General features: G+C 42.0%; 1 protein-coding gene across 1 annotated transcript in view; it reads left to right on the plus strand.

Moving 5' to 3' along the window:
• The window catches only part of DCAF13 (DDB1 and CUL4 associated factor 13), a 47,815-nt gene extending 29,125 nt beyond the window's left edge, over window positions 1-18,690 (plus strand). The window contains exons 9-11 of the mRNA XM_077493144.1: window positions 226-361; window positions 16,062-16,225; window positions 17,806-18,690. Of these exons, the coding sequence (XP_077349270.1) occupies window positions 226-361; window positions 16,062-16,225; window positions 17,806-17,893 (388 nt within the window). The 3' untranslated portion in view covers window positions 17,894-18,690. The remainder of the gene's footprint in view (window positions 1-225; window positions 362-16,061; window positions 16,226-17,805) is intronic.
• Window positions 18,691-26,251: the final 7,561 nt, after the last annotated feature.

Genomic DNA, 26,251 nt, shown 5'->3' on the forward strand with positions numbered 1-26,251 from the left:
AAATGCAAATTAAATGTCAAACTTTTTTTGGATACGTGTTTTTCCTGATATTTTTGTTGTTATTCTGTCTCTCACTGTTAATAAACCTAGCATTAAAATTATAGACTGATCATTTCTTTCAGTGAGCAAACGTATAAAATCAGCAGGGGATCAAATACTTTTTTCCCTCCCTGTATAGTGTTTTTCTGTAAGTACCTTAACTGTGAGCTGTCTTATTGGTCCCAGGGAAGTGTATCACACAAAGAGGATGCAGCATGTAACCTGTGTCAGATGGTCATCAGACAACAAATACATTCTGTGCGGTTCAGATGAAATGAACATTCGTATATGGAAAGCCAATGCTTCAGAAAAACTTGGCCTGGTAAGAACACTCGTCTTGTCCAATAAAGTAATCCTGTTAATTGTGTCTGCAGAGAGACTGCATAGCCAGGGTGCAGCACACAGCTCGGGGATGTGAGCTTCTCCTCTGACTCATTCTATACAACCTCAGATCTTGACGTGAGTCATTAGCACTTCCAGTACTGTTCCTTTTAATTAAGATGCAAGGTCATTGTATTTTCTTAATTTATAGAAAGAATAATTTCCTTTTTAAAGGAACCTGCAAAGATAAAAATCTGAAACTGCCAGTGCACGCTTATTTCTGGGATGTTATCCTCATCCTTGTTTCACTACTTAGTCATTGCTTTGGAACAGAACTCCAGGTTTTAGTGATGTTTAAATAGTTCATTTGTACCAAGAAGGTCCAAACAAACAATTTCCTTCACTAATAGATGCAGCAGCTAGGTGCTCTGTATGAACTGTATGTAGCCTGAGTTGGGTACCATGTAAAGCAGCGTCCCCCCAACCTTTTTGGTACCATGCACCGGTTTCGTGGCAGCCGGCGGGGTGTTCCGAGTCGTTCCTCAGCCCCTCTTCACACCATAACCCCCAATTACAGCACAGTCCCCCTTTACATTACAGTTCTTCTTTTTTATAGCAGTCCCACAGTGTCCTAAGTTATCCTTCAAATCGCAGCCCCCCTTTACATTATAGTGCCCCTGTGCAGTGCAGTCCCCTTTACATTAATGTACCAAGGACTGCATTGTAAAGGGGCACTGTTATGTGAAGGGAATGTAAAAGGGCATTGTGATATAAAGGGGACTGTACTTTAAAGGTGCACTGTAATGATTACAGTGCAGTCCCCTCTACATCACGGTGCCCTTTTACAGTGCCCCTAGCAATCATTGCCCCCCCCCCCCCCCTTCTCACTCACAGTGCAGGGGCAGGATTTAGCCTGTGTCCTCTCCCTCCCTGCCAATGATGACATCCTATCTGCATGGCAGGGGGCGGTAGGAGCTGCAGATCTGGATGGAGGGTGGAAGCTGCCCAACTTTTCATGTTAACAAGCGGGTTAAACCCTTACAAACCACTTTGACCTACAGGTAAGCCTAGATTAAGGCTTCCCTGCAGGTCCAAGAAATATCTCCTAAACCTATACAGTTTTTAGGGGATATTTACAAAAAGACAGGCACCGCTGTCTACGGCGCATGCAGGCGCACTGAGCACGCCGCAGCGGTGAAGATGGAGGACCGCTTCAGGGGCTTCGTTCTCAGGTAAGTTATTCAAAATGAGCTAGTATGCTATGCATATTAGCTCATTATGCCTTCACCTTGCAGGTTGCATTATTTTTTTTTTTTTTTTTTTTAAATGTCAGTGCCTTCCTCTTTAATATGAAAAGACTCCTGCTCTGCAAAGATCTCCAGCTGGTCCCATCCCCTGCCCTGCTGATAGAATGACATGGTTGGCGGGGAGGGAGAGATGGGAGAGGACACAAACCTCATCAAATTACAAGAATCATGAAGGTGCTTTTTAATCTTGGTGTCCTTTTGTGTACTTGTTCCGGATCTATGAAATAGTCCAGCATGAAATGATGTCTGCACTTTAAGGCCAGTCTCTATTGCTCGCTCTCCTTGTGCAGGGTAACTGGTCTGGTATCCACCCCCCTCCTCTTGTTTTTTTTTTGCAGACAGCCTGCAATGGGTGGGGCTGCTCTCTGTACAAGTACATCATTGTGATGTTACTTCTACTTTTCTATGGTATTAACTGGATTTGCACAGGGATTTGGTGCACTCAACGTGGATTTATATCATTTGTGGCTACTTAAATAATATTTCAACATTTTTTTTTTTGTTTACGTTAAAGTGATTGTAAAAGCAATCTTTAACTAAAAAAAAATAAAAAAATTAACATGTTTTACTTACCTGCTGTGCACAGAGCAGCCGCATTCCTCCTCTTGTGGGGTCCCCCGTTGGCACTGGCCGTTCCTCCTCTTCTGCTTGTGCCCCCATAGCAAGCTCTATTGTATTGCACAAAGCAATTTCGTTAAGGCATGCAAAATTGCGTGGTTCTGTACGCGTTCACAAAAATGCTATAGTGTGAATGCTGCAGCCCTTTAACTCTTGAGTTGTAGCTTGACACACTTGCATTGGTTATTATTTCTCTTATCATAGACTTCTCTACACCATGTTTGCCAAAAACTAAAAATCCCGCAAATCGGTATCCTGATGTTTGGGTGAAGTTTAATAAACCACAACAACAAGAAAAGCTTCAAAACAATGTGAATAATTTATTGTGTTTGTTCAGTTTTGTACTAATTACTTACAGGAGTCTTCTAGGTTAATGTGTTCATTTTCTGGCCACATGGAGGCGCTATCCAGCTTTTCACCACTGCGGGAGACTTAAGTCTCCTGTAAATAGCACTGTTTTTCAGTGTACAGGTCATTGCTCAACACTTTAACAAGAAAGCACAATTAATTGAATCCTAATTAGTTTTTCTCCTAGCAGGAGGCCAATGTAAATAGCCAAGAGCGCAGTTTTCTTCTAGCTGTTTAAAGACCAGGGGGTATCTAAGTGAGGGGGGCTGGATACTAACTACACTTAGTATCCAGTAGCAGTGAATGCGACTTTTATTAAAACCATAATAAAACAAATATTTTAAAATTTAAATACGAATTTAAAAAAAATGTAAAAAAACAGCAATAAAGGAAGATTCACCTGCAGTGAATAATTGATGTCCGATTCATTGCTACCCCATAAAATTCAATTTTTTTTTTTTTTTTTTTTGTATGATGTCTTTACATTCTATCTATGATCAAGACCCTTGATTCTGGTTTTACGCTATTACAAAGACTAAATCCTGTCTCCCCCCACTTCCCTACCTCATCCCATCCAATTAAAGCATCCTATTGCTACGCAGTGATGAAGCAAAAAAACTCCTACATAAGTTGTACCTGTTTATCTGCAGCACTCTCTCCTCCATAGCCTTCCATAATACACATATCCGAGGATATTTCTCAGCTTCCAGGAGGCAAGGAGCCACACCCCCTCTACACAGTCTCATTGGAAGAAATGTACAGCTGAGGCTGTTTGTTATCTGCTGTGTGCTGGATGGGGGCTGGACTGCCTCCTAGGATTGCCTGGTGTCAGGAAAAACTGTTAGTGGTGGCTCATAACAGAGCAGACAAGCACTGCACTAGGCAAGTACACGCTATATAAGAATATGCTTTGCTCATTTTTGGATTTAGGGTTTGCAGCCACTATTAAGTGTATGATCACAATGTAAAATCCTATATTCATTTCCACATTGTATTTCAATTATTTCTAAGCTAACCCCTTGGCTCTGGTCGTCCGCAAATATGCAGCCCCTCAGCGCCTGGTCCTTAGTGCCGAGGAGTTGCACATTTGCATAAATTGCCCCCAATACATCTGTGCCGCTGCATTACCATCGCCTAGCTAAGACAATCACGGCGGTTACGTGATGTTAAGCCGCGGTCCGCCTCCCGGCATCCTAAACCTCTTAAAACCCAGTCCATATTCCCATCGCACACATTCCTGGAGTAAGCTCTTTAGGGGGCTGGATGTTGTAGCGATCACCAGCTGTATACTGGAACCCATATGATATGTAAATATTCACCAGCACACCAAGGATCATTAATTTCGCCCCAACTGTTTTTTTATTCAAGAAAGATCACATCACAAGACAGTGTAGTGCAAGGTTTCGGAAGCCACACAGGACCCCTTTATCAGGAATGTAACCTCTTAAAGGGCTGGGAAGCGCCGGCAATATGAGGTTAATCTGAATGATCTTGAAGTTTTGTTCTCGCTATGCCCTGTAAGTAAGCACTACTGTGTCACGCATTTCACAGAGCCTGCCTTCTACACTACAGAGGTGGAGGAGTTACAGGACCTGTCAAAACTTTCAGTGCTGCTCCATGCAAGAGCATGATATGGTGTGGCCTCCCGCTGGTGCTCAAGAAAGAGGGTGCTGGCGTCCAGTTTCATAAATCCAGGATGTCCGTAAGAGAAGTATAAGACACCACTGAAACAACTCGATCCATGTTAGATGTAAATAATCGCCTTAGCCAGCGCTGCTCCACTGACCCACACCCTATGACGCATTTCGCCTTGCCCAGTAGGGCTTAGTCATAGAGGAGTCAGTACAGGAATCACTGCTTTCAGGCAGTAAGGTACCATGGGATATGTAGTCCTTAATAACTAATCGTAAACTGAGTAGAAGCTGCAAAGCATGCAGGGAAAGTGCTGGAAAGAGATTGCCAGCAGACAGGCAGAACTCACAACATAATAGATTTTTATTTTTATATTTGATTGTCAAATATAAGTATTTTATTGTAATTATAATAAAAATATAATGAAAAAATATAAAAAAAAATGAAAGCGTATGCTGGGACCATCCTATAAAATGACCACTCCTTCTGGAAATGCTAATTGCCTGGCTACCATGTTGACTCTCTTGATTGAATATTCTAAAATGATGACCCAGAACAGATATGCAGATAAGGACTTCTGAATTCAAAAAGTATTAAAGCCAAAAGACCAGCATAACTGCCAGGCAACAGACATTGTTTTAAAAGGAGGTAGGTAATGGCAGCCCCTGTGTTTGACATGTACTTCAAAAAACACACCTATTAGCCTTATTGCAGGCTACATTGGTTCTTTCAGGACAGCATGATGATGAGCTTGTGTGAGAAGCAAACACACACGTTAAGGCCCGTACACACGATCATAAAATCGTACGAAAAATACAGCTTTCAAATCGATCATACAATAATCTGATCGTTAGTACGCAGCTTTTCTAAAACCAGATCCTACAAATTAGTTTAATCAGTACAGTAGTTGTCTGAAAATACAATAGAAATAACACATTGTATCCCTTCCAAATATTCTGTCGTACGAGATATTTTGTAACTTTAGTAACCTCTTTTTATTTTTAATATGAGACTAGCGTGCAAAAAAAAAAAAAAAAGATAATTTCTCCGATTAATCTCATCTTGTGTGTCAGTCTTTAGGCTGGGCTGCCGACCTCTGTTTACAATGAGTCAGGCCAGCTGCTTCACACAGGCCATCAGAAGTAAGTGGAGATAATTGAAATAGTGGTGTCTACTGTAGCGATTTTTAGCTTCCGGTGGTATCCATATGGTATATACATGGTTACATTGGTCCAAGTTGGATCAATGTACTATGTAACACCACTTAAGGACCGAGCCTCTTTTTTTTTTTTTTTTTTTGATGTGTTGTTTACAAGTTAAAAACATATTTTTTTTGCTAGAAAATTACTTTGAACCCCCCCCCCCAAACATTATACATTTTTTTTCTAACACCCTAGAGAATAAAATGATGGTCGTTGCAATACTTTCTGTCACACCATATTTGCGCAGCGGTCTTGCAAGCGCACTTTTTTGGAAAAAATACACATTTTTTTAATTAAAAAATAAGACGTCACTAAAGTTAGCCCAAATGTTCTTTATATTGTGAAAGATAATGTTATGCCGAGTAAACTGATACCCAACATGTCACGCTTCAAAATTGCGCCCACTCGTGGAATGGCAACAAACTTTTACCCTTAAAAATCTCTATAGGCAACGTTTAAAAAATTCTACAGGCTGCATGTTTTGAGTTAGAGGAGGTCTAGGGCTAAAATTATTGTTCTCGCTCTACCAATGGTGGCAATGTGGTTTGAACACCGTTTTCATATGCGGGCGCTACTCACGTATGCGTTTGCTTCTGTACGCGAGCTCGGCGGGACAGGGCGCATTTAAAAATTTTTTATTTTTTTCTTATTTATTTTACCTTTTATTTTTACACAGTTTAAAAAAATAAAATTTAAAATAATTACAAGGAATGTAAACATCCTTTGGTAATAGAAAAAAAGCATGACAGGACCTCTTAAATATGAGATCTGGGGTCAAAAATACCTCAGATCTCAGTTATACTAAAATGCAATAAAAAAAAAAAAAAATTGAATTAAAAAAAAAAAATGGCGTTTTGACGTTGCTTCTGCCCTGCAATGTCATGGAGATGGGCGGGGGCCATCTTCCCCTCACTCGTCTCCATGGCCAGCCAGCAGAAGGACCCGATTGCCGACTGCTCCGGTAAGCGGTAGAGGGCACCGGAACACAGCGGGAGGCCCTCTCCTGCCACTGATAAGTGATCTTGCGAATCCGCCACAGAGACCACTTTTATCTTGAAGCGGAGCGCCGGTTGAACAAGAGGATACCGGGGTTATGGTAGCTAGCTGCTGCCATAACAAAGATATCCCCCTTCAAAGTAAGGACATATATCGGCGTGCAGCAGTCCGGAAGTGGATAATATAGCCATACTTGCAATTCTTCTTTAACCGCTTCCCACCCCGGCCTATAGCAGAATGATGGCTGGACAGTGGTTTTTATCCTGACTGGATGTCATATGACATCTTTCAGGATGGCAAGCCGGCGCGCGCCCACGTCAGTATGACTCTGATCTAGGTAAGGAGCCTCTGACGGAGGCTGTCAATCACAGCAAGTCAGAAGAGGGAGGGGGTGGGGCCGAACCGCTATACCATGTATCCATTCACACAGGAAGTGAGCCTGCTTGGGTGCCCCCAGACAAGCTGCTTGCTCTGGGGGCACTCAGCAGGAGGAAGGGGCCAGGAATGCCAGTGTAGGACCCGAGAAGAGGAAGATTGGGGCTGCTCTGTGCAAAACCATTGCACGGAGCAGACAAGTATGACATGTTTGTTATTTTTATTTTTCAATTTTCAGCTTTCAGTGCTCTCACATTTTAAATGAAATTACTGTAGTCATACAACACTGTACCCTTTGTCCTTTTTTTCACACACAGAGCTTTCTTTTGGTGGTATTTAATCACTGTTTGTTTTTAGTTTTTTTGCGCTATAAAGGAAAAGACTGAAAATTCTGTAAAAAATAAATAAATAACTAAAATATAAAATTTAGCAAATACCGTATATACTCGAGTATAGGCCGACCCGAGTATAAGCCGAGGCCCCCAATTTACCCCCAAAAAACTGGGAAACCTATTGACTCGTGTATAAGCCGAGGGTGAGATATGCCTGTCCATCCCTGTGTGTGTGTCCATCCATCCATCCATCCCTGTGTGTGTGTGTGTCCATCCATCCATCCATCCCTGTGTGTGTGTCCATCCATCCCTGTGTGTGTGTGTGTCCATCCATCCATCCCTGTGTGTGTGTCCATCCATCCATCCATCCCTGTGTGTGTGTGAAACACCGTAGTCATACAAGTACTACTCAATGACTTCATCACACTAACTTTACAATGATGTCATCTTGTATCTGGACCTTGTATGCTCCTGCATTTTTCAGCTTTTTTATGAATGTCAGAGTATCTTTTATTATTAGTTCCTCAACTAAACCATGGGATAGACATAAGTGAGGCACTTGCCCTTTAATCCTATAGAGTATTCAATTGAGAACATTTCTGATGGACTCTCCTAATGGCTGCTTTCTCTGCTGTTACTGTAAAATACCTTTCTTTTTTACCATTTAGATCTGAACCACTGAACTGATATTTGAGATATCCCAGCGGAGACAGATACACACATAGAGCTTTTTTCTTGATCTTGTCCAGCCTACCTGTGTCCCCAGCCTCCGTCCGGTCCCGTCCCGTCCCGAGCCGAGCCTCCGTCCGGTCCCGTCCCGTCCCGAGCCGAGCCTCCGTCCGGTCCCGTCCCAGGATCACCGCTCTTCGTCGGCGCCCATTCCCCTGTTCAAATGCCGCGCCTCCCTGTCTGTGATAGGCGGAACACAATTTCCCAGCAGTCTGTGTTCCGCCTATCACGGCCATCCTTTCATCCTCGTCCGTAGTACGAGGATGAGACGATGTCCGTGATAGGCGGAACACAGGCTGCTGGGAAATTCAGTGTTCCGCCTATCACAGGCGAAGGCGGAGCCGGAGGCGCGGCTTTTGAATTATAGAATGGCCGCTGTCTGTCTGCTCGACACGCTGATCGAGCAGGCAGACAGCGATGACTCGAGTATAAGCCGAGGGGGGCACTTTCAGCCTCAAAAAAGAGGCTGAAAATCTCGGCTTATACTCGAGTATATACGGTAAGTAATTTTTCTTGATACATTTTGGCCACAATTTATACTGCTACATATCTTTAGTAAAAATAAGTACAAACTGGTGGATATTATTTGGTCTTTGTGAAAGTTAAGAGTCCACAATCTATGGTGCCAATATCTGAAAATTGATCACACCTGAAGTACTGATGGCCTATCTCATTTCTTGAGACCCTAACATGCCAGAAAAGTACAAATACCCCTCAAAATCCCTTTTTGGAAAGAAGACATTCCAAGGTATTTATAAAGAGGCATGGTGAGTTTTTGAAGTTGTCATTTTTCCCCACAATTCTTTGCAAAATCAAGATTTATTTTTTTAACAAAATTGTCATATTAGCAGATTATTTCTCACACACAGCATATGCATACCACAAATTACACCCCAAAACACATTCTGCTATTACTCCCGAGTAAGGCAATACCACATGTGTGGGACTTTTACACAGCATGGCCACATACAGAGGCCCAACATGCAGGGGGCACCTTTAGGCGTTCTGGAGCACCCAGGACAATTCTGACATTTCTCTCCTACATGTAAAAATCATCATTTATTTGATAGAAAATGACAAAGACCCTAAAGAATGCAGTGGCGGTCGTTACAACTTTTTATCTCGCACGGTTTTGGAAAAAATAGTTTTGTGCTTTACAAAAAACAAAACAGTAAAGTTAGCCCAATGTTTTTACATAATGTGAAAGATGAAGTTACGTCGAGTAAATGGATACCTAACATGTCACCCTTCAGAATGTCACATGCTCGTGGAATGGTGTCAAACTTTGCTACTTAAAAATCCCCATAGGTGATAGAGCAGGACTAGGGCCAAAATTATTGTTCTCATGCCAACGTTTGCAGCAATACCTCACGTGTGTGGTTTGAACAATGGTTACCATTTTTATATGTGGGAGGGACTTGCGTATGCATTCGATTCTGCATGCGAGCACACGGGGACAGGGGCGGTTTAAAAAAAAAAATGTTATTGTTCATTTTACTTTATTTTAGTTTGACACTTTTTTCCCCCCCAAAAAATCTTTTTGATCACTTTTATTCCTATTACAAGGAATGTAAACATCCCTTGTAATAGAAATATGGCATGATAAGTCCTCTTTACAGTGAGATATGGGGTCAATAAGACCCCACAGCTCACCTCTAGGCTGAAAAGCCTGAAATAAAAAAGAAAAAAAGATCCTGGCTTCGATCGTAGCGGTGAGTCGGTAGAAGCACTGTAGGGCGGCGGGAGAAGGGAGACATCCCCTCTCACCCCCCGTGAAAATGATCAAGCAGCGGAACAGCCGTTATCATTCTTATGGTGTAGGGAATCGCCGGCTGAAAAAGCTGATATCTGAATGATGCCTGTAGCTGCACCCATCATTCAGATATCCCCGCACAAATTCAAGGAAGTCTTATGACGGCCGGCAGGCGGGAAGTGGTTAAAACACTTTATTTTTTATTTTTTTTTAACACAAAGTTGTCCATTTATACAATATTTCTAACACATAGCATGTACATACCAAAAATGACACCCCAAAATAGATTCTCCTACTGAGTACGGCGATACCACGTGTGAGACTTCCACAGACTGGCCACATACAGAGGCTGGGTATGGCTGGGTATGGCAGGGTATTGCACAGTATGGAGGGATGGATGGATGGATCGGTGGATGTGACTGCAATTGTCACAGAGCAGCGCTGTGGGCAATACACATCCAGCCCACAGCGCTGCTGCCACTGATCTCTCCCTATCTCCTCTCACACTGTACCGATCGGTAGACAGAGAGGAGAGAGTAACCGGCCTCATGACATGACGCCGGTTTGTTTTACAAGTGAAATGCCCTGTCATTTGACAGAGCGATCACATGGTAAACGGCCGCAATGAGCGTGATCCGCCGGGTCCTCACGGATGTTCTGGGGGGGGGGGGGGGGGGCGTGCAAGAGCGGAATTCTGGGATGATGTCATAGTACGCCCTCCCTGGGTTAAGCAACCGCCCTGTAGCCGTCATTCGGCTATGGGCCGGTTGTTAAGTGGTTAAACTGATACCGCGTACACATGAGCGGAATGACCAACAGAAAAAGTCAGACAGAAGCTTTTCATCGTATATTCCGATCGTGTGTATGCCTCATATGACACTTTTTTAATAAAAATTCTGACAGACCTAGAAATAGAACATGTTTTAAATATTTCCAACGGAACCAATTCCTATTGGGAAAACCGTTCGTCTGTATGCTGTTCCAATGGACCAAAAAACGATGCATGCTCTGAAGCAAGTATGAGATGGAAGCTATTAGCTACTGGCTATTGAACTTCCTTTTTCTAGTCCCGTCGTACGTGCTGTACGTCACCGCGTTCTTAACGATCAGAATTTGGTTTGATTGTGTGTACGCAAGACAGTTTCAGAGGAACTCCGTCGGAAAAACCTTCAGAGTTTATTCTGACGGCGAAACCGGTCATGTGTATGCAGCATAGGACTTTAATACCACTTTAAATGGAGTTTTGGACTTTAAGAAAAAAAAAATCTAACTCAACTCCAGATGAACAGAACCTGCTAACTGGATTTCAGGCTGTAAAATGGTATTACAGCTCTACCTGCATAGAAAAGACTTGGGCAGGCTGGCTCTGTTTTCAGGCCGTCCCCCGGGTTACAAATGGAGGGAGACAACAGGCAGTGAGAGGAAATCTACCCCAAGGAAGGGAAACTCTCTCCTGTAAGTTATTATGGGGAAAAAGGTGTTTTTTTTTTTTTTTTTTTTTTTTTTTTTTTTTTTAAGCTTTATCACCAATCCTTGTTTGCACAACAACCCAAAATTTTCAAAATCATATTGTCTCAGGGACAGAAGGTGAGGTGAAATCTTCCGAACAGGGGGGCAGACAGTAAAACAAATACAGGGAAGTTATCCCTTCCTTATGCCAATAAAAAAAAATGTAAAAAATTTTTTTTTGACTGGAGCTACACTTAAAAAAAGTATAATAGCAATCAAGTGAAGCAGCGCTATATATGTACACTCATAAAGCTTCAAAAAATGTTACAATACAATGTGCAAAAAAAATGCATTTTCATTGTGACATTTTTTTGAAGATTGCACTTTATTGGATATTTATGAATGTACATATATAGCCTTGCTTCACTTGATTGCTGTTATATAATTGTGGTGCTGGTGACACTATAGAAGTCTAGCAGCTATATACAATATTTATTACACTTTTTATTTATTCTTATTTAAAACTTTGAGTAGCGCACAAGTACCCCACTTGTTTATACTTAAAAAATTTACCTGTTCCGACTTGCATACAAATTCAACTTAAGAACAAACTTACAGACCCTATCTTGTTTGTGACTCGGGGACTGCCTGTACAGCATTCGATTGCTCTTCCTCTGCCAGTATACGCCGATCGGATATGTGTGATGAAACAGTTAATCAGAGCCTCTTTGCCCACCATGTAATGCATTGTATGCATACATACAGGTTCTGGTCTGCAAAACTGTTTAGGTTGTACTAAATCAGCAACAGCACTTTGCTCTTCCTCAATTAAATTAAAGAAAATCATTGCTTTTAATTAGAATAAAAGCCCTCTCACTCGGAGGCTGTTGACAACTTGCTGCACAATAGGAAAAAAATGTTGGCTCTGTTTAGGCTGGCTCAGGAAGATGCCCAGGATTATGGAGTATTTGGGGACTGTTAAGTATAGTTGGCAAATTACCTCGTATTTTTTTTAAGGGATGTCATATTAATTATGTCACTTAAAGGGGGTTTCATCTTAAAGCATGCCTGTTTGCTATAACGCAGTCTCTTTGCTGCATGTTGGCCGCTGTGTGTATTCCATGCTTCGGATATGTGGAATACTCACTTGCCAACTGCACACTGTGGTTTCTCCCACCAGTTCATACATAACTACAGGTTTCCCGTCCTGGTGGGAGGTGTAGCGGCTGACAAAGAGGCATCATTTACATAGGTGAGGTTGAAAAAAGACACAAGTCCATCCTGTGTGTGATTATATGTCAGTATTACATTGTATATTCCTGTATGTTGCGGTCGTTAAGGTGCTTATCTAATAGTTTCTTGAAACTCCACATCCTTGCCGCTTTTACAGTAAAGAACCCTCTACGTAGTTTAAGGTTAAACTTCTTTTCTTATAATTTTAATGAGTGGCCACGAGTCTTGTTAAACTCCCTTTTGCAAAAAACTTGTATCCCTATTGTGGGGTCACCAGTACAGTATTTGTGTATTGAAATCATATCCCCTCTCAAGCGTCTCTCTTCCAGAGAGAATAAGTTCAGTGCTCGCAACCTTTCCTCATAACTAATACCCTCCAGACCCTTTATCAGCTTTGTTGCCCTTCTTTGTACTCGCTCCATTTCCAGTACATCCTTCCTGAGAACTGGACAGCATACTCCAGGTGCGGCCGGACCAGAGTCTTGTAGAGCGTCATGCATGCCAATATTCTGTTTGCTTTGTTAGCAGCAGCTTAGCATTGCCTGCCATTACTGAGCCTATCATCTACTAGGACCCCCAGGTCCTTTTCCATCCTAGATTCCCCCAGAGGTTCTCCCCCCAGTGTATAGATTGCATTCATATTTTTGCCACCCAAATGCATTATTTTACATTTTTCTACATTGAACCTCATTTGCCATGTAGTTGCCCACCCCATTAATTTTAAACAAACAGGACACCAGAAAGATAATTTTTTAATTTATTTTTATTTTTTCATTCCGCGGGTATGCAATCATAAATATATAAAAGTAACTTGTACTCGCAGGGTAACTTTAAAGGAGATTTAACCCCTAAAGCCCCATACACACTATCGGTTTTTCCTTCAGATTTACCAAAACCATATAATATGAGATCAAACCTTAGGAGTTTCAATTTGTATGCAATCAGGCAGGCCCTTGCACTACATGGTTTTGGTGAACCTGAAGGAAAAAAAAAATCTGATAGTGTGTATGGGACATAACACAATGACATCTTAGTTTGCTATGGTACTTTGTATCATAAGCCGTTGCTATTTTTTTCCTTTTTAAAGTATGTGTTTTTTTGTTTTGTTTTTTTATTTACATTTTTATTTATTTACTTATTTATTTTTCATTCTTTGTGGAATCTCAGTGCTGCTGATCTTCTCCATGCTGTCTGTAGCACCTTCCTCCAGTTCTTGTCGTTGTTCAGGGCAGGCTTCTTGATGGTGAAAGCTTTTTTTTGCAAAATATCTCCTGTAGGTCACGCGAGTACACTTAACTTTTGCCCTTCTGTGACCCGAAGTCACTGTTGCTCACGATCAGCTGATGTGCCGTAGCCGCTGCAGGCTCTGTGGATACACTTTGCTGCCTGATTGACGGCTGGCTCCCCCTCTTGGTACAAAGGCTGGGACCTGGAGCTAGCTGTTCCGCCCCTTCTCCAGCTGGAGCTTTAGGGAGCACTAGAGGGGCAGAATGGAGAGCAGTGACTGCCACCGTGTCATCACTCAATTCTCGGTCTTGGAACCAACATGGGAACATAGAGGTGAGTATTGATTTTATTTATTTATTTTTTTTAACTCAAATTTCTGCTTTTAAAGAGACTGAAGGTTGAAATTTTATGAGATTTTAGTGATTGAGGTTATATCTACTTTAATGGAGATTGCCACTTTCCCTTCTGGTAAGTCACAGGATGGAACCCTCTCTTATCCACTTTATTATCAGGAGTGACTGGAAGCAATACTACTATAATGGATCGGTCTTTCAAGGCAGGACAATTCTACTGATCTGTGGGTTAGGGACGTAGAGGTTTTCCACACTTTCTGGGAAACTCTGAGCAGAAAAACTTTAACTTCAGTAAATTCCTCAAAAGCCACAAGCAATATAAATCCACTTTGTGTGCATCAAATGCATTTTCAAATCCAGTTATTACCTTGTAAAAATAGCAGCAACATCAACACGTGTGTAAACATGCATTTTTCAGGTGCTTCTATTGAGGTCATACACATATATAGTTAGTTTTACAAAGAAGCTCATGTACTTGTTCGTGCTTCATTCATCAGGCAATAAGCAACACAATGCTCAGGTGTGAATGGGCCCAGTGAGAATAGGATGCTGCAACTTGATCATTGTCACATACCATAACAGTTTACCAGGCTATAGTTCACTTCTAAATGAGACTGATCGCATTTGTAGCGCTAGAGACAACATAAAACAGGACCTGTTTCTTGCAGGAATGGTTGCAGATATAGACAATTTGTGACTTTTTTAACTTCCAAAAGGTCACATTTCTACGTTTTTTTTTATATGCTAAATTAGTATAGTACACACATTCTATTATGTTTTATTCCCTTTATTTCCCTTTGCTGCAGTAGTTATAAGCCTTGCTTGAGTTCCCACCTTCCAGACTACACAACACCTGCCCCTTACATCAGAGGTAGACAACATGTAAGTGATTAAAGATCACTGGGGTGTGGTGCCCCAAGTGGTACTGCAGAAAAACTTGCTCAACTGAGTTCTGGCCAGTATAATTAGTATGTAGGGCAGTGTACAGAGGTCAGTGGTATGTAGGGAAGTGTCCAGGGGTCAGTGGTATGTAGGGCAGTGTCCAGGGGTCAGTGGTATGTAGGGCAGTGTCCAGGGGTCAGTGGTATGTAGGGCAGTGTCCAGGGGTCAGTGGTATGTAGGGCAGTGTCCAGGGGTCAGTGGTATGTAGGGCAGTGTCCAGGGGTCAGTGGTATGTAGGGCAGTGTCCAGGGGTCAGTGGTATGTAGGGCAGTGTCCAGGGGTCAGTGGTATGTAGGGCAGTGTCCAGGGGTCGGTAGAATATAGGGCAGTGTACAGAGGTCAGTGGTATGTAGGGAAGTGTCCAGGGGTCAGTGGTATGTAGGGCAGTGTCCAGGGGTCAGTGGTATGTAGGGCAGTGTCCAGGGGTCAGTGGTATGTAGGGCAGTGTCCAGGGGTCAGTGGTATGTAGGGCAGTGTCCAGGGGTCAGTGGTATGTAGGGCAGTGTCCAGGGGTCGGTAGAATATAGGGCAGTGTACAGAGGTGAGTGGTAGGTAGGGCAGTGTACAGAGGTGAGTGGTAGGTAGGGCAGTGTACAGAGGTGAGTGGTAGGTAGGGCAGTGTACAGAGGCCGGTAGACTGTAGGGCAGTGTACAGAGGCCGGTAGACTGTAGGGCAGTGTACAGAGGCCGGTAGACTGTAGGGCAGTGTACAGAGGCCGGTAGACTGTAGGGCAGTGTACAGGGACCCATAGAGCAGAGAACCGGGTTGAGCAGGACAGGGGATCAGCAGGGACAGAGAAGTCGGGAGGAGATGGTACAGTGGGGTTAGGAGGGCACAGAAGCAGTTTCCTGATGCAAAGAGGCACCGGGAAACTGCTGTAGCAGATCTACCTGTTGTGGCACACTGATCCCCCACCTGGCTGTCCTCTTCTCCTTCCCAATTGATGTTGCCCACATCACAGCTTGGTGGATGTACTATGGAGGGGTGTGAGGTGGAGGAGATCAATGCACTAAGCTCGGGTTTGTTGGACAAGAGCCCAAACCCGCCCAAGCTATTCTGACTGAAAACTTTCAAAGCTGACTTAATCATTGGAGGCAGAGGCATTCCCTTTTGGTAGCAAAATACAATCCAAAAAGCTTTGTGGTTTGCCACATTTTATAGTAGAACCTGTCCATGTAAGCCTTTTATATTTTGTTTATTTTAGCTGACGCCACGTGAGAAAGCCGCTCAGAACTACAACCAGAAGATAAAGGAAAAATTCCAGCATCACCCACAAATCAAGAGAATTTCAAGACACAGACACCTCCCCAAATCTATATACAGCCAGATAAAGGAGCAACGCATTATGAAGGAAGCTCGTCGCAAGAAGTATGTAAACATTTTTGGTTGTCATCTGAAGTATTGTACTTGTGTTAAAAACGAGCATAAAATGTGTCAGTTTTGGTTGAAAAGTCTAATTTTATATTGGAAGGGTTTTACAAAACTTCAATACAGATTCCTTCCTTTTGAGGTTCATGTGCACAGACTAAAATTGTTATTTTTTTTTTTGGCCTAGAGTTAATCTTCTGGTGCTTTCCCATGCCCAGGGAGCAGTGTACAGTGACCATACCGTTATACATGTCAATGCTTAATTACATTGGCATTTATCCCCTCATTTTGTGTCCATGTGTGTGAACTGTTACTGCTATTACCTACCTATATTGTCAAAAATGATTTCATCAAAGGTTATATGGCTCAGAACAGTGGAAAACAAAGACTTACTTTGGAAGTTTGCAGTCAGGGTGTCCAAGCCGGGGTGTCTTCCCTGCCTTTACACACACATGAACTTTTAATGGCATCCCAGTCTTAGCCCATAGGGTTCAATATTGAGTTGGCCCACCCTTTGCAGCTATAACAGCTTCAACTCTTCTGGGAAGGCTGTCCACAAGCTTTAGGAGTGTGTGTCTATGGGAATGTTTGACCATTCTTCCAAAAGCGCATTTGGGAGGTCAAGCACTGCTATTGGACGAGAAGGTCTGCCTTGCAGTCTCCACTCATTAATCCCAAAGGTGATCTGTCGGGTTGAGGTCAGGACCCTGTGCAGGCCAGTCATGTTCCTCCACCCAAAACTCACTCACCCATGCCTTGTCCATGACAAACACTGTGCACTGCATGTGCACTTCAAGTGCATTTGCTCTAGATCTGAGGGGAAGCTCTGCTGGTTTCCATCATCCAATCATGTATAAGAAAAAATGCTGTTTTTTTTTATTTTCCTTGTATGAAATTGATTATCCTTTGCAAGGTGAAGCTTTACCTTGTTTACAAAGCTCTGGGGCAAGTGCACTTGCAGTTCACAGTATATTTTCCTTTAGTAAATCAACCCCAATGTGTTATAAGGTATATCATTTTATGTGGCTTGCAACATTACCTTCCAGCCTGTGTCAAGCACAATCCTGATGTCATAGAATATTTATGGAAGATGGACTCTTAGTTTCAGATACAGAACTACTCTAATGCTGATCTTGCCCTCCCATAAAAACTCTCATTTGGTTCTAAGGCTCGGTTCACATTACCACGACTTGTGAAACCCCAAGTCGCATGACATGTGAAATCCCATGTTAGTCAATGAAAGCTGTTCTAATTAGCACGCTCCGACTTCAGAAAAGGTTCCTGTACTACTTCAAGGTGACTTCTATTCTCTTCTATTCTTCCACCAAAGTACTACTCCAGTCGCCAGGAAGTCGCACCGCAAGTCATGCGACTTTCAAACAATGGCAGTGTGAACCGAGCCTTATTGTTATAACTTTTCAGCTGTCCTCACGAAAACAGTGATTATGAACTGCTAGGAATGTTGATGATATCCTTATAATTCATAAATATGCTGTGAAGTTTCTTTTTAGCATCTGTATTAACAAGAAAAGTTTTACAAAATATTATTCACAACTTATGAATTGTAATCTCCTTTACAGGGATGTGAATCGTCGCAAACACAGCAAAGCGGGCACAGTGCCAATTGTATCAGAGAAGCAGAAGCCTGTGGTGGCCGTGGTGGACTAAGGCTGTCCTTTGCCGTGTCAGTTTGTGGACATGGGGATATAGGGGCACAGTATTTCTTCCAATGCTTTTGGGACTGGGACAGCAAACCCAAAAATCTATTTTTCATTCTGGGCAGAGTCATCCAGAAACATTTGGAATATCCCTTGTAAAATGTTGGTTTTATTTTCAAAAACGATACGACCATGTGACTTAAGACACCTCAATGTTAAAAAGTAACGTTATATTGTGTTTGTGTTCACAAAAATTCATTAAAGTGTATTTTTTCCAAAAACTTGCGTTTGAAAAATCGCTACACAAAATAGGGATTACAGCACCCACTATTTTATTTTCTAGGGCCTCTGCTTAAAAAAAAAATATTTATTGTTTGTGGTTCTAAGTAATTTTCTAGCAAATACAGACGAATCAGCTTTGACAGCTAGTGGTTAAAGTGAACCTTATATATTTCTATTGTGACAAATTCCCCTTAAAGTGAATTTGCAATTGTGTTTTCTTCACACCAACACAATTCACTAGGACTATTATACATGTATTTTTGTTGTTGAAAAGTTTAAAGTAACCTTTTTTTCTCAATGGAAGTTCTGTTCCTGCTCTCACACTGTAGTGTTCTGTGCTGGTAGAGCTGAGTAATAGCCACACACCCCTCATCAGCACAAGTATCTTCACACAGACTTGTAGTGTAAAAAAAAGAGAGAGAGGTGTGTGTGTCTGAACAGGGTTGGTAAAATGGAACTTTAGAAAAACAAAAGCTTGGGAACGGAAAGGTTTCTTTTATTGCATACATACCCTGGGGTCTATTTTATAAAAAAAGCTCTTCTTTTTTTTTTTATATATTAATCTTTATTAAATTTTCACAATATACAGACCACATCTTAAAATAACATTACCAAAATTTCAATACATATTCCTTCCTTTCAGAGGCCTGAGTTTTAAAGTTCTAGGAAGGGGGGGAGATGAAAAAAAAACATCCATACATCACATCTACTTAACAAAATTAAAACAATATCTAGTCAATACCATAATCCCCTTTATCCTTCCTCGAGTATTTTTGCAGTTCCTACATTTTTCCTAGTGATATACCCCGCCCCCCTCCCTCCCACCCTTTCTATCAATACAAACCCCCCCCCCCCCCTCCCCTCCAGTATATATCTTTGTGCTTTTATCCTACCATGTGTCGTGAATATGTTATAATGCTTCCCAAAAAAAAGCTCTTCACGCAAGAGTCACAAATGATACCCTGTACCCAAACAAAATTTGCATCCTTGTTTCCCACAAATAGAGCTTTCTTTTGGTGGTATTTGATCACCTCTGGGGTCTTTATTTTTTGTGCTATAAACAGAAAAAGAGCGACAATTTTGAAAAAAAATAAATATATTTTTTGCTATAATAAATATCCTCAAATTTTTAAAAAAAAAACATTTTTATAAAATCGCAATAAACGTATATTGATTGGTTTGCGCAAAGGTTATAGCATCTACAAACTATGGGAAAGATTTATGGCATTTTTATTATTATTTTTTTTTTAACTGGTAATGGTGGTGGTCTGCGATTTTTAACGGTATTGCGACGGACAGATTGGACACTTTTGACACTTTTTTTGGGGACCATTGACAATTATACAGCAATCTGTACTATAATAATGCACTGATTACTGTGTAAATGTCACTGGCTGGGAAGGGGTTAACACTAGGGGGCGATCAAGGGGTTAATTGTGTTCCCTCTGTGTGTTCTGTTTGGGGATGGGAGTGACTATGAAAGGAGACCTATTGTTTTTCCTACTTAGTAGGAACAAACAATGTTTCCTCTTCCCTGACAGCACAGGGATTTGTGTGTTCACACACACAAATCCCCGTGCTGGGGCTCGTGCACGGCTGACGGCGATCATGCAGCAGACACGCGCACGCACCTCTGGTGGCCGAAAAAGAGTTGGACGTACCTGTATAGCATTTCACCGGGAGCCATTCTGCCACAGTCTATCTGCGTGAGCCAGTCGGGAACCGATTAAAATCTTCCAGACCACCCGGCGTACATTTACTGCAGTAGGGCAGCTCCTAAGCGTGAAATTGCATGAAATGTGTACGTGATTTTGATTTCCGGGTCTAGGGTGCAACCCACTCCTGCTTTGATTGGTTGTAGCTATACGTTGGCTCGTGGGGTTAGGGTAGCAGGCACGCACATGCTGCACAGCGGGGGTGCCAGTGCTCGTGGCCGATGGTCGCAATGACCGCCGGCCACGAGCGATCGTGACGAGACACAGAACAGGGACGAGTGTGTGTGTAAACACACACTTCCCTTTTCTGACAGGAGTGACAGATCGTGTGCTCATATTAGCTAGGAACCACGATCCGTCACTTCCTCCATTCTTTCCCCTCCCCCTTCAGTTAGAATCACCTCCCACGGAACACAGTTAACCATACGATCGCCCCCTAGTGTTAACCCCTTCACTGCCAGTGACATTTTTACAGTAATCAATGCAATTTTATATCATTGATTGCTGTATTAATGCCAATGGTCCCAATAATGTGTCAAAATTGTCCGATGTGTTCGCCATTATGTTGCAGACACGATACAAATCGCAGATCGCTGCCATTACTAGTAAAAAATAAAAAAATAAAAAGTGCTATAAATCTGTACCCTATTTTATAGACTCGAACCAATCAATATACGCTTATTGCAATGTTTTGTTTTTTGTTTTTTTTTACCAAAAATATGTAGAAGAATACATATCAGCCTAAACTATATTTTTGGGGGATGTTTATTATAGAAAAATTTAAAAAAGAATGTGTTTTTTTTTTTTTTTTTTCAAAATTGTCGCTCTTTTTCTGTTTATAGCGCAAAAAAAAAAGAGGCGATCAAATACCACCAAAAGAGCTCTATTTGTGGGGAAAAAAGGATGTAAATTATGTTCGAGTACATCGTTGCACGAGCGCGCAATTGTCAGTTAAAGCGCCGCGGTGCCAAATCGCAAAAAGTGCTCTGGTTACGAAGGGGGTAAATTCTTCTGGGGCTGAAGTGGTTAAAACGAACTGTGCAGCTCTGACTAAAGATGAATATAATACCCTTGCTATAGGTGTAGGCCCTTTATACATACCTTATGAAGCCTGACTGGAATATTCCCAGGATGTTGCTATGGGAGGCCTAGACATCACCCCCACCATCACAGGAGCTCTTTCTCATATGCAAACCCCCTCACATTCTCTTTCTCTCCCATGATGCAGTGGTTCTGAGCTCAGGGTTTGAGAGCTCCCTCCTGTGATGGTGGAGGTGAGCAGTGATGACTAGGCCTCACTTAGCAATGTCCTGGGAGTATTCCAGTCAGACTTCATAAGATATATAAATGGCCTACTACTATAGCAAGGGCTTTATTCAACTTTTGTCAGAGCTGCAGAGTTTGCTTTATCTACAGATGCCCATTAACTGTGATGAAGGTGAACTATCCCTTTTTAAAGTTATCTTCTACAAGGCAAATGGAACATTCTTTTGTCATATCATGCTTATTCCAATGTTGTCAAATTCAGTCATATTAGAATGTGTTTACTATTTCGTGGCCTACTGGCTGTGTTGTGTACATTTATTTGTATTATGTACCTTGTTCTTTAATAAAAAATTATTAAACAAAAATACCCTCTGGGTACTCCGGTTTTCCACCCACCAAAGACATGCTGGTAGGTTAATTGGCTTCTGTCTAAATTGGCCCTAGCATATGAATGTGAGTTAGGGACCTTAGATTGTAAACTCCTTGAGGGTAGGGACCTATGTGAATGTACAATGTATATGTAAAGCGCTGCATAAATTGACGGGGCTATACAAGTACCTTAAATAATAATCCCAGACCAGCCAATCCAAAAAAGCAGAAGAGTATGTGAAAATAGCTGCGCTACCCCTCCCCTATAGTGATTATATAGATAGAACGCAATCATCAAAGTGCAAATAATGCTGTTAATAAAGTGCTAACCGTCCATAAAAGTGCAAACTGGGAGTAATTCATCTCGGAAAGGAGCAAGGCTTCAGCAGAGAGTAGCCCTGGAGTGTGGAAAGCCATTGGGTGTTTATCTAGACATTGCCAATAAATATTCTTCACTGGCCAGGTTAAAAGGGGTACTCCTCGCCCACGGCCCGGGTGGTGGCCAATTGCTGGCTGTTTCGAATGTTTGACCTCAGCAGAGGCACGAGACAAGGCTGCCCTCTTTCGCTACTATTATACGCCCTGGCCGCGGAACCCTTGGCCATGTCCATCCGAGCTAACCCGGAGATCAGGGGACTGAGCCATGGCGCCCTAACCGAAAAGATCAACATGTATGCTGATGACACACTGCTATACCTAGCGGAATCGGGCCCCTCTCTGCAGGCGGCTCTTCAGACAATCGAGAGATTTGGGACCTTTTCTGGGTTAAAAATCAATTGGGGGAAGTCCCAGATTCTTCCACTTGACAGCTTCCCACCGACGGAATTTGAGGACAGTCTGCCATTACAACGAGTCAGTGTCATTAAGTATCTGGGGGTGTGTGTCTCCAGATCACCGGCGGACTATACACATTTAAATTTAAGCCCTCTAATTTCCCACGTTCAATCCAAACTGCGGGCCTGGGCCCGTCTCCACTCCTGATTGTTCTGAATGTTTGGGGGATAAAAGGGTCGACCTCTCCATGGTCGCCCCCCTCTTGGTCTCCCTCTCCAATGTCCCCTCCCGCCTCTCCCTAAAAAAGGGGGCATCTGAGTATTACGGGGTGAGGATGATCTCGATAAAGGAGCAAACCTGTTATGTGTATCAGGCTGGTATGTACCATGTTGGTTATAAACCGGGCGAGTTTCCTTATATCCCTTATTATTACCCACAAAATTGGACTGTTTACGTGCCTGGCTATTTTTGAGAACACTTTATTTTTAGGCATGTTGACAAGGCGACGGCTTGCACGACGTGGCCTTATCATTCTTGTATTAAGCACGAATGAAGGAGTCAAGGGGGCTGGACGGGGGAATGGCCATGAGCTGACTCCCCGCCCCTATGCATATTTAAACGGATTAGCTGCACTGCTTGGCCACGCCCACAGACGAAGACGTAATGGCGAAACGCGTATGGGCGTGACCAAGCAGCTATTCGTAACTACAGAGCGGTCGATTTGTACGTTCTCCCGGGACCCGCCGTGGAAGCCGAGCCTGTATTTGATCTAAGACGCCCGGAGCCGCGGTGAGACAAATCCGGTCGTTCTAGTAGTGACATCTCTGTGAATGAATTTTAAATGATTATGTACGTATGGTGTATATGCGCACAAATTTTTTAATGAATAAAACAGTTTGCACTATGGAACCTCTCTTTTTGTCGTTTCCTATATGCGAACCTTCTGCTGGGAGTGAAGTATAAAAAGTCCTGAAATATCTGTGATTGATGCGATATTAAAGAATCTGAGGTTGAGAACCTTCTTTGATCATTGATGACAGAGGAACACCAGAGAAAGATTACTCATAACGAAGTGCCTGTTAACCCTTCGGGTTCTGGTGAGTGTGTTACCATAAGGGGTGTCACCGGCTGTCAAGCTCTTTTCGCACTGGTTATCTTATCTTGGAGATGGACTTTTCTTTCTGTTTCTCATCATTTGATTGTTTCAACTGAAACCCCATCCTTAGATGCGTGGGACTTTTTAAGGACATTACTGTGGTGCTTTTTATAACCATGGGACTATCACCCTCTTAAGATTGATTGTTTTGTTGTTTTAGCGCTGTCAATATGGTATATATCGGACAATAGATTTACGAGAGCTATATACTATATAATTTTTATGATTTATTTATCTTTTGTATGATAGCAGCTTGCAAATTATATCATCCTCGACTCTGTGGGCGCTGGGATCAGTGGGGAATATTCTTAACATTTTATGTTCAGGTTGTTTGCCAGTGATATTAGTACTTGTTTTATTTATATATATATATATATATATATATATATATATATATATATATATATATATATATATATATAAAACAATAGAAAGTTAGTTAGGGGGAGGGGGTGGAAGAAGTAAGGGGATAAAAAAATAAAAAATAATTATAAAGTAAATATAAAGATACTTGAGAGATGTACTTATAAGCTGTTGTGCCTTACCTCACGATTGTACTTATTGTACTCTTGGTGATTGTAAATTTTTGTTTTGTTTTAAAAAAAAAAAAAAGGGGTACTCCTGTGTCCGCCATAATGGCGCAGTCCCGATAAAAAAAAAATCGCAGATCACCACCATTTCTAGTAAAAAAAAAAAAAAAAAATGCTATAACTCTATCCTGTAGACGCTATAACTTTTGCGCAAACCAATCAATATACGCTTATTGCAATTTTTTTTTTTTTTTTACCAAAAATACATAGAAGAATACATATCGGCCTAAAATTAGAAAAAAAACTAGCTTTTTAAAAAAAAAACAAAAATGGGGATATTTATTATAGCAAATGTATTGTTTCTTTTTTTTCAAAATTGTCGCTCTTTTTTTGTTTATAGCGCAAAAAATAAAAACCGAAGAGGCAATCAAATACCACCAAAAGAAAGCTCTATTTGTGGGGGAAAAAAGATGTCAATTTTGTTTAGATGCAGCGTCGCACGACCGCGCAATTGTTAAAACGAAGCAGTGCCGAGTCGCAAAAAATGGCCTGGTCATTCAGCAGCCAAGTCTTCCAGGGCTGAAGTGGTTAATGAAGGTACAACATTTAGCGGCTCACATGGTTGATGATTAAAAGAGGCACATCTATGTATGAAGGCATCCGGAGTAAAGCTGTCCATATAGACCATCCCCCGGCACCGCCGGCTCTCACCGCTGTCAGTCCGCAATCATGACCAGGAACACTACCCTGCAGTAGAGTGATTTGAAAGCGAGACGTGCAGCGTGGAAGGGATGATGTTGATGGTGGCGAGGAAAAAACTTTTATGTGGACAGCTATACCCTGGATACTTAGATGTGCCTGTTTTAATCATCAACCATGTGACTCGCTAAATGTTGTACCTTCATTAAATGTAACCATATTGCTACACGTAGAGGTGCCTCTCTTCTCTTTTATACTCAGTTGTGACATGACGCTACTTGTATATCATGTCAAAATGTAGTTAAAGATTTTGCTTGTCTTGCATAATGCTCTCAAACCAAGGTTTTACTGTACCTGTAAAATAGCAGATCCAAAACCGTGAGAAGATGTAGGTGCTGTCGAGGGAGCTAGTGGGTGTTGCATCACTGAAAGGAGAGTTATTTACAATCTTCCGCTTTAAACTGCAGTGTACTGGGCACAATGGTCAAACTGGTGCCTGTTGGCCTGCACATTTATATTTGGCCTTGTGCAGCTGTTAGGCCGCGTACACACGGGCGGACTGTATGGCCTACTTAGTCCGTCGAAACACATTTCAGCGGACAGTCCGCTCGTGTGTGGGCTTCAGCAGACTTTTTCAGCGTGCAGTCTGGCGTACTAAGTATTTCGGAATTTCCGTAATTCTGTCCGTCATACTTTGGTTTCAGCGGACAATCCGCTCGTCAGTAGGCTAGTTCGACGGACTAAGAATGGCGCATGCTCAGAAAGGATTTACATGGCGGAAGGGTGCATTGCTGTGTATTGGACTTCCTATTTCTAGTCCCGTCGTACGTGCTGTACACGTCATCGCGCAAGCTTTCGTCGGACTGTTTGGCTATTCGTGTGTGTTCAAGTCCGTTTATTCGAAAGTAGGACGGACTGTCCGTCGGATTGTATGACGGACTAAGTAGGCCATACAGTCCGCCCGTGTGTACGCGGCTTTAGAACAGGAAAGTTGAAGCAAGACTATGAAAATAAAGGCTGTTATTTAGTTTAACAAACATTGTACTAGATGCCTTTTCTGTAACTTCGTTTTGGAGCATGACTGCTCGACTGTTCAAGGTATCCTATGCCCTCCAAGCTAACAGAGTTATAGAAAACCTCTGTCCCGATCTACAGAACACTGTCGCTGGCAATAAAATTTGTGTTTTTTGTTTTGTTTTGTTTTTTACAGAATAAAAGTTTTAGTTTTATATATTCACACCATGATTTCGTTAGGAACATAGTATAGCACACGAACACATGTCAGATAGTAGGGTGTTGGACTTTTACACTTGTGGTCTGTACTTCAAGCTGCCACATGTTGGCATCCCTTGGTGCAACACTGAACGTTATTTGCAACTTCATAATAATGCATAGTACAAGTGGCCTGTTTAATTTGACCTTTGGCTATCCAAGAGAAAAATGAGAGTGCATGTCTGAACTCTTGACAAGGATGGATTCATTTTACCTAACTGTAGACATGAAGTAGGAAATAGGGTAAGGTTGAGAAATACATTAGAGAAATAAGATGGGGGAGGTCGACATTTATTGGGGTGAAA

This window comes from Lithobates pipiens, unplaced genomic scaffold (assembly GCF_037356315.1).
Source record: "Lithobates pipiens isolate NorthernLeopardFrog02 unplaced genomic scaffold, aLitPip1_a1.2 Scaffold_19, whole genome shotgun sequence".
NCBI lineage: Eukaryota > Metazoa > Chordata > Amphibia > Anura > Ranidae > Lithobates > Lithobates pipiens.